At 43.8% G+C, this 15,566-nt stretch overlaps 1 protein-coding gene across 17 annotated transcripts in view; it reads left to right on the top strand.

The window, feature by feature from the left end:
* ryr1b (ryanodine receptor 1b (skeletal)) overlaps positions 1–15,566 on the top strand; it is an 80,640-nt gene that overhangs the window by 39,821 nt on the left and 25,253 nt on the right. For all 17 annotated transcript variants that reach the window (XM_056374778.1, XM_056374784.1, XM_056374783.1 and 14 more), the window contains 24 exons: positions 77–188; positions 299–419; positions 540–709; positions 835–1,055; positions 1,249–1,339; positions 8,685–8,825; positions 8,923–9,086; positions 9,477–9,555; positions 9,661–9,750; positions 9,985–10,140; positions 10,448–10,525; positions 10,623–10,698; positions 10,784–10,907; positions 11,463–11,578; positions 11,687–11,754; positions 11,957–12,078; positions 12,352–12,401; positions 13,349–13,409; positions 13,532–13,658; positions 13,756–13,864; positions 13,966–14,047; positions 14,330–14,460; positions 14,587–14,907; positions 15,246–15,486. In XM_056374778.1, coding sequence (XP_056230753.1) covers positions 77–188; positions 299–419; positions 540–709; positions 835–1,055; positions 1,249–1,339; positions 8,685–8,825; positions 8,923–9,086; positions 9,477–9,555; positions 9,661–9,750; positions 9,985–10,140; positions 10,448–10,525; positions 10,623–10,698; positions 10,784–10,907; positions 11,463–11,578; positions 11,687–11,754; positions 11,957–12,078; positions 12,352–12,401; positions 13,349–13,409; positions 13,532–13,658; positions 13,756–13,864; positions 13,966–14,047; positions 14,330–14,460; positions 14,587–14,907; positions 15,246–15,486 — 3,051 coding nt within the window. The remainder of the gene's footprint in view (positions 1–76; positions 189–298; positions 420–539; positions 710–834; positions 1,056–1,248; positions 1,340–8,684; positions 8,826–8,922; positions 9,087–9,476; positions 9,556–9,660; positions 9,751–9,984; positions 10,141–10,447; positions 10,526–10,622; positions 10,699–10,783; positions 10,908–11,462; positions 11,579–11,686; positions 11,755–11,956; positions 12,079–12,351; positions 12,402–13,348; positions 13,410–13,531; positions 13,659–13,755; positions 13,865–13,965; positions 14,048–14,329; positions 14,461–14,586; positions 14,908–15,245; positions 15,487–15,566) is intronic.

Genomic DNA, 15,566 nt, shown 5'->3' on the forward strand with positions numbered 1-15,566 from the left:
CTGTTGTGTATTATATTGCTTTATAATATTGCCAGGCGCAAACAGTTAGAGAGAAAGATGTTTTCTTGAATGGCAGGTTTGGTGGTGAGGAACAGCAGGAGGAGAACCGTGTGCATCTGGGAAATGCCATCATGTCGTTCTACTCAGCCCTTATTGATCTGCTGGGCCGCTGTGCCCCTGAGATGCATGTGAGTACAATGGCTTTTCACACCATTTCATTTTAAGCCTCCAGAAACAGTGGTCAAGTAGGTGGTTGATGAACAGGGGTTCACAATGTCTTAAATGTTTATATCTACAGCTGATCCAAGCAGGCAAGGGTGAAGCTCTAAGAATCAGGGCCATCCTGAGGTCTCTGGTGCCCATAGAGGACCTGGTGGGAGTCATCAGCTTGCCTGTGCAGATCCCTGCCCATGGCAAAGGTTAGATACAAAGTTGGGATTGTGTGTAAACATAGTGTCAATTTTAAAAAAAAAAAAGAAAAGCAAGGGGGATAATGTGGCATCTTCCGCCATTTATGATTTCTTCTGTCCAAACCACAGATGGTCAGATTGTTGAGCCCAAGATGTCAGCCAGTTTTGTGCCAGACCACAAGGCGTCCATGGTCCTGTTCCTTGATAGAGTGTACGGTATTGATAACCAGGAGTTCTTGCTTCATGTGCTGGAGGTTGGCTTCCTGCCTGACATGAGAGCTTCAGCTTCTCTGGACACGGTGAGTCGGGAAAGACACATGAAATGTCACTTCTGTTAACTCCGGAAGCCTATATGTTGATGAGATTTACTGTCTCCAAAGTATTACAGTCAGGATAAATGATTTTTCTTCTTCTCTGACAATAGGTGGCATTCAGTACGACTGAAATGGCGCTGGCACTGAACCGCTACCTCTGTTCGGCTGTTCTGCCTCTGCTCACTAAGTGTGCCCCGTTGTTTGCTGGCACAGACCACCGCGCCATCATGATCGACTCCATGCTCCACACCATCTACCGTCTGTCCCGTGGCCGAGCCCTTACCAAGGCTCAGAGGGATGTCATTGAGGAGTGCCTCATGTCGCTCTGCAAGTCAGTACTAAAACCAAACCGGTCTCTTGAGATATATTATTTCTTTTATAAGAGAGATCAAACAAGAATGGCAAACATGGCCAAACACCTACATTCACATGGAAACAATATACAAAGTTGGACGCAAAAGACCTGAAAAAACAATATCATTACTTATTTTAAAAAGTTACCTTCCTTTTTGATGTATTCATAGGTACCTTCGACCCTCCATGCTGCAGCATCTGCTTAGACGGCTGGTATTTGATGTGCCCATCCTCAATGAATATGCAAAGATGCCTCTTAAGGTTTGTCTACTATTTAATTTTATTGTATTTGTTTGTTTTTTTTATCCTATTGTATAAGAATAGAGAAATGAAACAGAATAAAACAGAATGTCAACAATAGAAATAAAGGTCACAAACAGTGTATCCACACGCTGCTCGTAGTGTAAATACTGATTGGGTGGATTATGGAAAGTAAATTACAGTGATTATTGTGTTCACTAATAGTTGTTAAATACAGATTGTAGCGGCTATAATTCTATGAGCCGCTGAGAGTATGAGGTTGGGTCCTCAGGTTCATAGTTCTGTGACGCGCCAGGAGGGTATGAAGCAAGATACGCTGAGATCCAAAATACTTTCGTTGCATTTATTGCGTAAAAAGAGTACAGAGCTATCACAGCGTAGCGAGGATGGATGTATGAAAAAATGATAATAACAGATTAAACAGATACAAAAGTGAGATTAATGGATAAATGGATAAAGTTTAGCGTTTGCGGTCAACAAAAATTATGGCTACTACCCAACCCTGACTCTCTCATTCATCTGATCACCTGGTAAGTGCACACCTTTATACACACACCTACTCCCACCTGAACCACTCCCTCTGCCTCACACACACACACCCACACACACTGTGCTCCTCCTCGGTTACCTATGTCTCCTATACACCAGCCCCTGAATTATTAAGTCTCACATAATAATTCACATTTCAAACACAATAGGGGACATAATAAATCACATCAATTCCAAAATGCAATAAAGAATGTCTAAACTGCTCAAGTCCATGAATAAACCATTACACAGAATATTCCTTCTTCTGGTCATCTCTATGACCGATTAGTGAAAAGTCCGGCTCACATCTAATAACACAAAGTCCCTGTAGAGATCAGCAACGTCCTCATGCTGCCTCCTCCTTCTCCAGCAACAAACACACCTTGGATATGGGTCTGTCCAAGCAACTGGTTTTTGTCTTAATCCGGATTTGACGCACAAACCCCTTGCGATCTGGAAAGGTCTGCAAGACACGTCCCATAATCCAAGAATTACGAGGTGCGGTACTGTCCATAAGCAAAACTAGATCTCCTATGACAAGGTTTCTCTGCACCCCAGTCCATCTCTGTCGTTCCTGTAACAGAGGCAGGTACTCCTTTGTCCAGCGCTTCCAGAAAAGGTCAGATATGTACTGGACTTGTCTCCATCTTCTCTGTGCATACAGGTCTGCTACTTGGAACTCCCCAGGTGGTAATGAAGGCTGGTTTTTAAGCAGTAACAGATGGTTCGGTGTCAGCGCTTCCAGGTCGTTAGGATCCGTGGAAGCCTTGGTGATGGGCCTGCTGTTAATAATGGCCTCCACTTCACAGAGAACTGTGTGGAGTCCTTCCTCATCCAATCGTTGTACCTTGAGAATGGAGTTCAAGACCTTCTTCACCGATCTGATCAGCCTTTCCCATGCTCCTCCATGATGTGATCCAGCAGGGGGATTGAACGTCCACTTGATGCCCTTTTGAAGTAACACATCATGGATCTGTGCCTGGTTCCATTGAGCAATTGCTGTCTTTAGCTCACGCTCTGCTCCCACAAAATTTGTCCCATTATCAGAACGCAGCTCACGGACCTGTCCTCTTCTGGAGATAAAACGCCTTAGGGCATTTATAAAGGAGTCGGTGTCCAGAGCAGGTGCCACCTCAATGTGAATAGCTCTCAATACAAGACAGGTAAACAAGACACCATACCTTTTCACCATACTCCTCCTACTCCTCACTTCAATGGGTCCAAAATAGTCAACCCCCACACAGGTGAAAGGAGGTTCATCAGGCCTGAGTCGTTCTGTGGGCAAATCTGCCATCTGCTGGTAAACTGGAGTGGCATTAAGTCTTCTGCAGATGGTGCACTTGGACAGAACCCTCCTAATGGCAGTGCTTGCTCCTGTCATCCAGTATTTCTCCCTGAGCTTGGACAACATATGGTTACGACCACTGTGTCCTACCTCTTGATGTATATTTCTCAGCAACAGGGTAGAAATATGAAGATCTTTTGACAGAATGACAGGATGCTTAGACTCCAAAGGCAGTGCTGCTTTACTGAGCCGTCCTCCCACACGCAGGACTCCATCCTCCAGCTTTGGACACAACTTATACAGGTGACTACCTTTCTTGACATTTTGCCCCTTTTCCAGACACGAAAGCTCCTCCAAAAACTTTCTCCTCTGGCAAAACTGGATTATGGTCAGCTCAGCCTTGTCCATGTCCTCCACGGTAAGAGCTCTCAGGACAGCTGCGCCTTTAAACATGCACCGTTCCTGATTCTCACTTCTTTGTTGCTTCCTGCTCTGTTCACTCTGATTGGGTGTTAGCTCCTTTTTCTTCCTGATACAGGATAACAACCATTCCTTGTATTTCAGCCACCATGCCACAGCTTTCTTTAGTCTGACCCATGAAGAATAATGATGGATCAGGTGAGTAGTGGGATCCTCTCCAGCTTGTACAGCATTGACAACAACACATTTCTTCACCTCTGGATCATCGTTGGAGAGATGGCTCACAGGCTCAGGATTCACAGGCCATTCTGATACAGGTTGGCAAAGAAACTGAGGTCCCATTAACCAGAGTCTGTCCTTCAGAAACGCCTCCACTCTGACCCCTCTAGATGCTGCGTCTGCTGGATTTGAAGATGTATCCACGTACCTCCACTGAGCAGGGTGAGATGATTTCAGTATCTCTGAAACACGATTGGCAACAAACACCTTGAATCTGGAGCTTTCATTGTTGATATATTTCAACACAGACACACTATCAGTCCAAAACACAGATTCCTGAAGACTCATGTGTAGCTCTTTCTTCCACAGGCAATCCATGCGGCTGGCCATTGTTGCAGCAATCAGTTCCATTCTTGGAATTGTAACTGTCTTCAGTGGGGCCACACGAGCCTTTCCCATGATAAAAGCACTGTGCATTTGAAGGTGCTCATCCTGCAACAACAGGTAAGTGACTGTACCATAGCCTTCCTCACAAGCATCGCAGAAATGGTGTAGTTGTGCACTAACAACGTCTCCAAACTCCAGAGGTTTTAAACATCTGGGCAGCTCAAAGTTGTCCAGTAAGTGGAGCCCTTGCATCCACTTCAGCCACTCTTTAGAGACATTCTCTGGTATGGGGTCATCCCAACCAACTCCTCTTCTGCACAAATCCCTCAACATCCTTTTTGCTGTGAGAACAAGGGGACTTAACATGCCCAGAGGGTCATAAATAGAACTCACTGTCGACAGGATGCCTCTGCGGTTGAGTGGTCTGTCCTTACACACCAACTTGAATTTAAAGGTGTCTGATGTGATACACCACTCTACACCCAGCACTCTTTCAATGGACGCAAACTCCCAATCCAAGTCCAACTGCCTCACGCCTTTAGCTCTGCGGGACTCTGGGATGGCCTTAAGAACTTCAGGTCTATTACTGTGCCACTTGGTCAAACAGAATCCTCCTTTAGTGCACAGAGATATGAGGTCATGACAGAGGGTCAGCGCTTCCTCCTCTGTTGCAACTGACACCAAACAGTCATCCACATAAAAACAGTGGTGCAGCTTATCCAACGTCTCCTCCTTATGTTCATGTCCAAAATCCTCTGCACATTTCCGGAGGGCAAAGTTGGCGCAGCTAGGGGATGATGTTGCTCCAAAAAGGTGTACCTTCATCCTGTACTCACATGGTGCTTGGCTCAGGTCTCCTTGTGGCCACCAGAGGAATCGTAGCAGGTCGGCATCATCTGGGGGCACTTGCACTTGGTGAAACATAGCTTCTATATCAGCCATGATGACCACAGGTTCCCTCCTGAACCTGGTCACAACTCCAATCAGTGAGCTTGTTAGATCGGGCCCTTGCAACAGCTCTTCATTCAGGGATTGTCCTTTGTAACTGGCACCACAATCAAACACAACTCTAAGTTTTCCCTTTGTTGGGTGGTGGACACCATGGTGTGGTATATACCAGACCCTGCCATCTCTTCTTTCCAGCTCTGCATCAGGAACCTTTTCAGCATAGCCTTTACTTAGTAGATCATTGATGAAGGTGTTATACTCCCTGTGAAACACTGGATCCCTCTGGAGCCTCCTCTTCAGATGGTTTTGACGCTGTTCCACTACTTTCCTGTTATTTGGCATGCTGACATTTGAATTTTTCAAAGGTAGGGCCACCTGATAGTGCCCATCAACATGCTTGGCTGACTTTGTGACCATGTCCATGAACCTCAGGTCTTCTCTGGACGGACCCACTTGTTCCTCCACAGGAGACTCTGGAAAATCCATCTTGAATTGCTGTTGCCACAGTTCATCCAAATTTACAATGGACACACGATTCACAGTTACTGGCTGCTCACAGTAATCGGCCTCTCCACTGTTTCCTGTCAGTGGTCCGTTAACTGTCCAACCCAGCACCGTCCTTATGGCGTAGGGTCCATTATTCTCACTACGGATGACTTCCAGCGGTTCCATGGCTTTTGGGACATTTGTTCCTATTAATAGCTCAATTCCAGCCTCAATCTGTGGTAAGGAGATATGTCTTAAGTATGGCCACCTTGTCAGATCCTTATTTGCAGGTATATTTGATTTGTGGACTGGCATTGACAACTGAGTGTAAGCCTTTGGCAACTCTATGAAGCTATCATCTTCTAGTGCTGCCACCTCCAGCTCTGGCACAATGTAGCTGCTAACCACCTTCTCCTGCCCCATGGTCCTGAGAAGAATGTTGGCTCTCTTCCCAGACAAATTGAGTTTCTGCATCAGACTCTCAGTACAAAACACTGCAGTACTTCCCTGGTCCAGAAAAGCATATGTTAGAATAATTCTATTGCCCTTCTTCGTCTTAACTTGAATTGGCACAATAGGAAGCTTACAATTCATCTCACCAGCCCCTGTAAGCCCACTGGAAACCAAGGTGCCGTCCACCGTAACTTGGACACCTCTCTCAGCAGGTTCTACAGTTGTAAAACTGTCCTTATGGAGCACAGTTGGGTGTTTTTGGCCACACTTTGAGCAGGAAACTTTCCTTTGGCAATTTTTGCTGACGTGCCCCACACACAGGCAGCGAAAACAAGCACCGTTTTCCTTCAGGAAGTCAATTTTCTCCTTGTGTGCCATTTTTTCCAGCCGTGCACACACATCCAATGTGTGTCCTCCAGTGCAGCAGAGACAGATCTTTTTGGCTGGTGATTTTATATCCGTAGCGTTGCTCACATGTTGGGCTGTTCTTTCCACACGATTTACTGTGGTTGCGAAGCTGGTTCCTCTGATGCTGGAGTGAGGGTGAGGTGTGTGTTTCATTTGTTTGGTTGGTATAGCAGAGTCCTGAATGTTTCCAAACACAGGGTCAGTCACAATTCTTACTTGTTTTTCAACAAAGTTGGCAATGTCCATAAACCTTGCTCTTCTGTCAAACCTTTCCTGCAGGTCACATACGTGGCACCTCCAGCGGTCTCTAAGTTTGTATGGCAGTTTTTTGATTATTTCCAACATATTTGTCGGTGTGTCTAGATCATTTAAATACTGCACATCCTCCATAGCGTTGCAGCATCCACGCAGAAAGAGGCCATACTCCTGGAGGGCGTTCACATCATCTGTTTTAATAATGGGCCATAACAAAGCTCTCTCCATATATGCTGCTGCCACCCTTTGCTCATTGCCATAGTGCTCTTTCAATAGAGCCTTCGCCTTCACATATCCTCTGTCTGAATCAATGTACTGACAGCTCCTCACCAGCTCTCTTGCACGTCCTTTGGTGTACTGTTCAAGGAAATATAGTCTGTCACAGTTGCTGTTGGTGTTTCGCTCAACTCCATTTTCAAAAGCTTTGATAAAAGAATGGTATTTAAGTGGATTACCATCAAACATGGGAATTTCTCTTTTAGGGAGTGCTGAGAGGCATTGTTGTTGCAATAAGAGTGTTGTAATTTCGTTTTGTTTCCTCATTATGTCCAGCACACTGTCATTTTGTGATGTGCCAGTTTGTGTAACATTGGTCACAGGATTTTCAGGAGCCATTAGGTAACGTTGGAGCGTGTAAGAAGGACCTGGGGGATGTTTTATGTCAGATGAGTGAGCGACTTTAGACTTCACAGCTGTCTGTATAGTTTCAACTGCATTAGGCTTTACTTTATCAGGCAATGATGGGAAAAATTCAGTGGCATTGACATTAAGTTGTTTTCTTGAGTGTGAATTTTCATAATATGAATTCATCCCATCTGTAACCTTTGACCTTGATTTACTGATAATACTTCTTTGTGATTTTATAACACTTAATTTTGCCATTTCCTCTGTAATTTCATTCTCTAGTACAAGCTGTTCTCTTCTCTTGCGTAGCTGTAATTCTTCTTCATCCAATGCGTGTTTCTCAATTAATGCCTTTCGTTTTGCTGTCAAAATTGCAAGATTTGTTTCTGTTTTTAAGCGAGCAGATGAGCTTGAGGATGAGGAATAGTGTGAGCGTGATCTCTTTGTTACATTTGAGATGCTGTCACAGGGCAAAAGTTCATCCTGAGGGTCTTGCACAGTAGACACAGGCACTGGAGGGTCAGCTGCAGGGACTTGCACTACCTGGTTCATTTCCTTTGATGGTTGCTCAGAAGTATTTGTCTGAAGTTGTAACTTATCTGAGTTTTCATGCAAATTTTCCTGTTTCCATTTTTCCACTTGTTCCTTGAATGCATCACTGTATTCCATAATGCTGCAAAACCAGTCATTGTGTTTTTTATGTTCATCATCAGGTAGTAGTGGCAGTAATTCATTATGCAGGTCAGTGGCCTTTTTACACAGTGCATTCATGTTGTTCAGATGTGAAAGAATTTCAGTCACGTCTTCTTTTGATTTCATGTGCGCCTTTTTTGTTGACAAAATGTAGCGGCTATAATTCTATGAGCCGCTGAGAGTATGAGGTTGGGTCCTCAGGTTCATAGTTCTGTGACGCGCCAGGAGGGTATGAAGCAAGATACGCTGAGATCCAAAATACTTTCGTTGCATTTATTGCGTAAAAAGAGTACAGAGCTATCACAGCGTAGCGAGGATGGATGTATGAAAAAATGATAATAACAGATTAAACAGATACAAAAGTGAGATTAATGGATAAATGGATAAAGTTTAGCGTTTGCGGTCAACAAAAATTATGGCTACTACCCAACCCTGACTCTCTCATTCATCTGATCACCTGGTAAGTGCACACCTTTATACACACACCTACTCCCACCTGAACCACTCCCTCTGCCTCACACACACACACCCACACACACTGTGCTCCTCCTCGGTTACCTATGTCTCCTATACAGATATTATTCATTTTATTAGCTGATATCTTTCACTTGATTTACCTCTGTAATTTGATTATTTCAGCTGCTGACTAATCACTACGAGCGCTGCTGGAAGTATTACTGCTTGCCTAACGGATGGGCTAATTTCGGGGTGACTTCGGAGGAAGAGTTGCATCTTTCCCGTAAACTCTTTTGGGGAATCTTTGAATCGCTGGCGCACAAGGTGAGAGATGAATCTCTTGGTGTCCTCCCACAGTGTTACAGGGGTTAAAGCTTGTGCCATTATTAACTTGACTTTTCTCATATTATCCAAACTCTAGAAATTTGATGCAGAACTCTTCAAGATCGCCATGCCCTGCCTCTGTGCTATAGCAGGAGCCATCCCTCCTGACTATGTGGATGCCAGCTATTCCTCACACACTGAGAAAAAGGCCTCTGTGGATGCTGAAGGCAACTTTGACCCAAAACCAGTGGAAACCACCAAGTGAGAACATAGATGAAAATAAATGTCCAGTACAACAGTACTTCAATGTGAACAGACCTTCATATACATAAAACATACAGTTAAAACATTTAATGTTATTTAATGCACATAAACATACAACAGGAAAACATAATACATAAAACCTAAAATCAAATTTTAACACCAGATTTGACATTATGTTGTTATATCATTCTAAAAACCCCAGTAACTGCAGCTGTAAAGAAGATGGGCTTAAGTGACCTAAGCTCTTACAGAGAATAATTATTACTATTTTCCATAGGTAAATTCACAAGTTAGTACGAGCTAATAAAATTCAAAATGCTCATTTATATTATAGTGAGTGGTATTCAAAACCTATGCAGTATTAAATATGAGTTCATTTATTCACAGCACCATCATCCCAGAGAGGCTGGATGTTTTCATGAACAAGTATGCAGAGCACACTCACGACAAATGGGCCTTTGAAAAGGTCAGTTATGAAAACTGTAACTCAGATATAAATTAAGTTCCTGTTTCTAAATTGAAATCGTTTGTACCTTGTAATGGTTGTCTTAATGGTTATATCAATTTTCAGATTCAGAACAACTGGACCTATGGAGAGGTGTTAGATGAGAATGCTAAGACTCACCCAATGCTCCGACCATACAAAACGTTCTCTGAAAAGGTAATCATCTGTCACCTTCTGATTAGTCTGAAACCTGATAATCTGCACACAGGTGCTGAACTGTAACAAAGCTTTTTTCTTTGCCCTGTGTGCTTCTACAGCCAGTACTGCTAAACTAGCACACCTGAGCTGTGAACTTTTCAAATATAATTCCTTGCCTCTTGAGATTTTCACAGACAGTCTGAATGTTTTGTTTACTGTGAATTTTTAAATCCTCTTATATATGTTTCTCAGGACAAGGAGATCTATCGTTGGCCCATCAAAGAGTCCATCAAAGCCATGCTGGCCTGGGAGTGGACCTTGGAGAAAGCCAGGGACGGGGAGGGAGATATCGAGAAAAAGGCTGCCACCACCGCCACCACCACCCGCAAGATCTCCCAAACTGCTCAGGTACAAGAGGAGTGAGAACAACAATCAGTATTATGCAGAAAATCTGAGGCCATCTTGTCTGTTTAGGCATATCTGAAAGGATTGTTCCTACAAAAGGGTACACAAAAGCACTGATGGATCTCTTACTGGTCTAGAGCGACTCAATATTCGATTGATATCAGCATTCTTACTCAAATATTCTCTCAAATTAAATGGGTGAAACTCTTCAAATTAAAGCTGTCCACTATTTCTGCGAACCTCCTGGAATCCTTTAGCAATCCCTAAAACTCACAAGGAGCCACTGTTCTACTGTGTTGTCTATTTTCAGGCCACTTATGATCCCAGTCATGGCTACAGCCCTCAGCCAGTAGACATCTCAGGCATGGCTCTGTCCAGAGAGTTGCAGGTATGTATCTTTCTCTCACTTGTCAGTGCTCTGTCATATTTTGGTTAGACATTTGTCAGGAACTTGACAGATTGATTTTCGTACCCTCTTCATGCAGTCTATGGCTGAGCAGCTGGCAGAAAACTATCACAACACCTGGGGCAGGAAGAAGAAGTTGGAGTTACAGGCCAAAGGTGAGACGGGGCTTTATCACACACACCTCTACGTGTTTCTAGTCTGCAGTCTTCTGATTGCCAAAATGATTTGTGCTCCTGTTAGGCGGCGGCACCCACCCACTGCTTGTTCCTTATGACACCCTGACGGCTAAGGAGAAGGCCAGGGACAGGGAGAAGGCCCAGGACCTGCTCAAGTTCCTCCAGCTCAACGGATACGCTGTGACGAGGTAGGCGGGACATTTCACCTTTTCGGTGGTAGGATTAAACAGATTTATACTCCTTGTGAACTCCATGAACTCCATGAGCCCCTCCCCCACAACTTTCCGACGTCAGATCTGGGGACTCTGTGTCCTACCATTTCTGTGACTTTCCAAAAATGACGATTTGATATTCACACCCACTTCATGGCTTGATTGGCCAGCTGTGCGCAGGAAAGAAGCCGGGTGTTTCTAGCTGTCGTTTTTCATTTGTTACTCAGCTATTTGTGCCACTTTTCATGTGTACAGTATGAATGTCACACTATGAATCTCTCCCTGGAGAAACTGTCTGAAAATGTTCACTGTTATCCCTGTTTTTAAACTATACCCCATCTCCCTCTTTATGACGGTTGGCTTTTACTTCACCATCCACTGTGGCCGGTCAGAACAACTACAAACACTCGATTTCTGATGTGGTCGGACAGCACATGTAAAGAACTTGGTTCTGAGAGACCATAAACTGGCTACTTCTGTTCATGTCTCTCTCTCTGTTTCTCTGTTACTCCCCCATCTCTGCGTCCCCAGGGGTCTGAAGGACATGGAGCAGGACATTTCCTCTATTGAGAAGCGTTTCGCCTATGGCTTCCTCCAGAAGCTTCTTAAATGGATGGACATCGCCCAGGAGTTCATCGCTCATCTCGGTACTGTGGTTTGAGAGACAAAGGCTTCTCATTGTCATATATTCCGGTGCTAATGTATACATTTTGACTAGGGCCTGACATATTTTTCATTTGGTTTTTTTTAAACAGAGGCTGTGGTTAGCAGTGGTAGAGTGGAGAAGTCACCGCATGAACAAGAGATCAAATTCTTTGCCAAGGTGAGCTGCTTTGAATTGAAACCCAAATTGGTTGTTTGTGGAATCGTCTTTCTTCATCATTTCTTCATCTCTCTGCTGTCTCTTTATGAGCACATGGAGAAGGGGCCTGTTTGATGGCAAGACAGTGTGTTGCTTGAGGAAGTTATTATTTTATGAAATGAATACATCTTGAGTTGTTTTTTTTTTTTGTTTTTTTTTGCAGATTCTCTTGCCACTGATAAATCAGTACTTCAAGAACCACTGCCTGTACTTCCTCTCCACTCCTGCAAAGGTCTTGGGTAGTGGAGGGCATTCCTCCAACAAGGAGAAGGAGATGATTGCAAGGTGTGTGCAGTAAAAGCTCATTCAAAAGACTGCTTTGTTCTCTGAATTATGTGACTTTACCATGTAACTCTCCTTAAGCACAGTACTTTCGTGTGATAGTGTCTGTCCTCTCCTTCTCCATGTCTCTTCATCTCTCTCCTATTGTGCAATATCCTTTATTTCCGTGACCTCCCTTTTGCTTTCTGTGTCACTTCAAACATCTTTCCTTCCCTGTTTCCCCTTACTGTACTCCCCCCCTCTCCCTCCCTTTCCTCTTTTCTCCTCCTACCTCAGTATCTTCTGTAAGTTGGCTGCTTTGGTGAGGCACAGAGTATCTCTCTTTGGTAAGGAATCTGCATGGTGGCGTTATGCCCTGTCACCATCTCTGTCCCTCTGTATCTGTTCTCCTGTCGAATTTCTTTTTATTTGTCCAGATCTTCTTTGCTTCCTCTTCCTTCCTCCCTTCTCATTTACATACTAATGAGCATTGTATCACATATTTAGTCTATCCTCCCACGCTCTTATTCTCTCTGCCCTCCTTACTGGACCTCCTCCTCTAATGCTTCTCTCCTCTTAGCTCAGCTTCTGCTTGGCTTTGATGTTTTCTGCAATCTGGTGTTTTAAAAGTTGTCCTTGTTGCATTTAAGGCCTAGACTCAGATTGGTACTCACAAACAGAGAGTGATTTGAGCATGAATGTCTGTAGTGGTGTCAGGTAACCACGGATGGTATTGTACTGCAGCTCTGTGATGTGTTTTCAGCCTGGCTTATATGAAACACTATATGCTTTATCGTCATTCTCCTCTCCTCCCACCACCACGTGTCTTTAATAGTCAGTCACTCTTATGTATCCAGTGGTCATTAGACACTGACAAGCTCTTCGCACTGAGCCCGTGCCCTTTAGCTTGGCTCACTGGTACCACATGGTACATGACAGTCAAAGTGCACCAATGTATCTGAGCTACCAATTAAAAAGTTCCCATATCAAACTGCACAGTGGTGGCGTAGCACTCATGAAATCAGCCCATGGTTCAACTGTTCCATAATTGCCTGTTTTAAGTTATTTAACATACAGTATCTGTTACTAGTTAAAATGAACGGTTTTAATGTGGTTTTGGTTTCGGTCAATGTTTTCTAACACGCTCTACTGTAACTGTATGCTCTGTTTTCTGTTTTTAAAAATAAAGCTTTTAAGCGTAATTCCTCTTAAAATAAATCTGACCGTCACTGTAAAAAGTGGATTTGTACAGAAAGACAGCCCTGACAACACATCTTTGTTGTGCTGTTTTCAGGAACGGATGCAGGTGCAGTGGTAAACTGTCTGCACATTCTCTCACGATCTCTGGATGCCAGGTAAACTCACGATCTATTCACATCACATCCCCGTCACTTCCCCAAGCAGAGAGAAAATAGAAACAGACCATCTGACATTATCTGTCTTTTTTTGGCGATTCTTTTGTGTTCACCTTTTCAAGGACTGTTATGAAATCAGGCCCTGAGATTGTGAAGGCTGGCCTGCGTCAGTTCTTTGAGAGTGCTGCAGATGACATTGAGAAGATGGTGGAAAATCTAAAACTGGGCAAAGTGTCCAGTCGAAACCAGGTCAGAGACAGCAACACACACTATTGTTTTTACACTCTACACTCATTTATCCTATGAGCTGATATCTGTATTTGTGTACGTGTGAATGGTCCCGTAGGTTAAGGGTGTGTCCCAGAACATTAACTACACCACCACCGCCCTGCTGCCAGTCCTCACTTCACTGTTTGACCATATTGCCCAGCACCAGTTTGGAGATGATGTCATGAGTGAGTGAAGTGCTTCTCTCCGCTGAATTACTTGATAGTCATTTGCCTTTCAAAGGACTGACTCAAAGCTCACGTAATGCTTCTCTTCTCTACATTCTCAGTGGACGACTTGCAAATATCCTGCTATCGCTTAATGTGCAGTATCTACTCTTTGGGCACTGTGAAGACACCACATGCAGAGAAGTGAGTAGAGATCTCTGTGGATCTATGAAAGTCTAAAAACAAGTTGTAAACGAGTTTCCTGCAACAATTTGCATTTGTATGAGTGATTTCAAGTCAATTCAATTCCATTTATTTAGCCCAAAATCAGACGTTTCTACAAATAGAACAGCCTCTATCCTTAGAAGAACCTTTAACAGGAAAATATGCTAAATATATGCTGTTAGAGATTGATTATCCGTTGACTTTTAGAAGTTTCTAAGCAGGGATTTTATTAAGATTGTGTGGTATTTTTCTCCTGTGCAGACAGCGACCAGCTCTTGGCGAGTGTTTGGCCCACTTAGCAGCTGCAATGCCAGTAGCCTTCCTTGAGCCAGTGCTGAATGAGTTCAACACATTCTCTGTTTACACCACCAAGACTCCCAGAGAGAGATCCAGTGGGTTTTTATCTTCTTTTCCCAAGCAAATTACCTTTACATTTGATTATTCATGTATGAAATTATTAGAGCGTATTTAATTAATTGTTTCCTTATCTTTTTTTCGTCTGTTCTCGCCCTCCTCAGTTCTGGGTCTTCCCAACCAAGTGGAGGAGCTGTGCCCTGACATCCCAGAGCTGGAGATCCTGATGAAGGACATCCATGACCTGGCTGAGTCTGGGGCTCGCTACACAGAAATGCCCCATGTGATTGAGATCACCCTGCCCATGTTGTGTAACTATCTTCCACGCTGGTGGGAGAGGGGCCCAGAGAATTTCCCTGAGCTGGAGAACCAGATCTGCACATCTGTGACCTCCGAGCATCTCAACCAGCTGCTGGGTAGCATCATGAAGATTGTGGTTAACAACCTGGGTATAGATGAAGCCTCCTGGATGAAGAGATTGGCAGGTGAGGTTTCACAATAAGCCAGAGGGCTTTCAGGTGATGTTAGACATCTTCTGGCTTCTCATCTTTGGTCATTAACGAGGTCTAATTTAGAGTTTTTCATAGTTATGTAAGGATTTTTTTAATGCTCCCTTACTACATTGATTTGTGAATCCCAAATGTTGCAATGTTGGGTCTGAAAACTAATAAAATAGGCTTTCATAGTGATTTTTAGTTTGCATGCAAGTAGTACACGTATTATACTGTACATTTTCACATTTTGTACATCTAATATTTAGAAAGAATTATGCTCACTATTATTACCACTGATGACAGTTGTTTCCTGTGTACCCCTTGTCCAGTGTTTGCCCAACCGATTGTCAGCAGGGCTAAACCAGAGATGCTTAAATCTCATTTCATCCCTACGATGGAAAAGCTGAAGAAGCGCTCAGGAAAAGTGGTGGCCGAGGAGGATCACCTGCGCATGGAGGGCAAGACAGAGGTGGATAGTGAAAACGGGACCATCCGAGATGAGTTTGCTGTGCTGTGCCGGGACCTGTATGCTCTCTACCCGTTGCTCATCCGCTACGTGGACAACAACAGGTAGCTGTATTCAAATTTAGTTTAAAATTTAGATGACACTATTCTCCTGAGTAACGTATAATCAATTAACACTGTTTGCT

This window comes from Seriola aureovittata, chromosome 4 (assembly GCF_021018895.1).
Source record: "Seriola aureovittata isolate HTS-2021-v1 ecotype China chromosome 4, ASM2101889v1, whole genome shotgun sequence".
NCBI classification, from domain to species: domain Eukaryota; kingdom Metazoa; phylum Chordata; class Actinopteri; order Carangiformes; family Carangidae; genus Seriola; species Seriola aureovittata.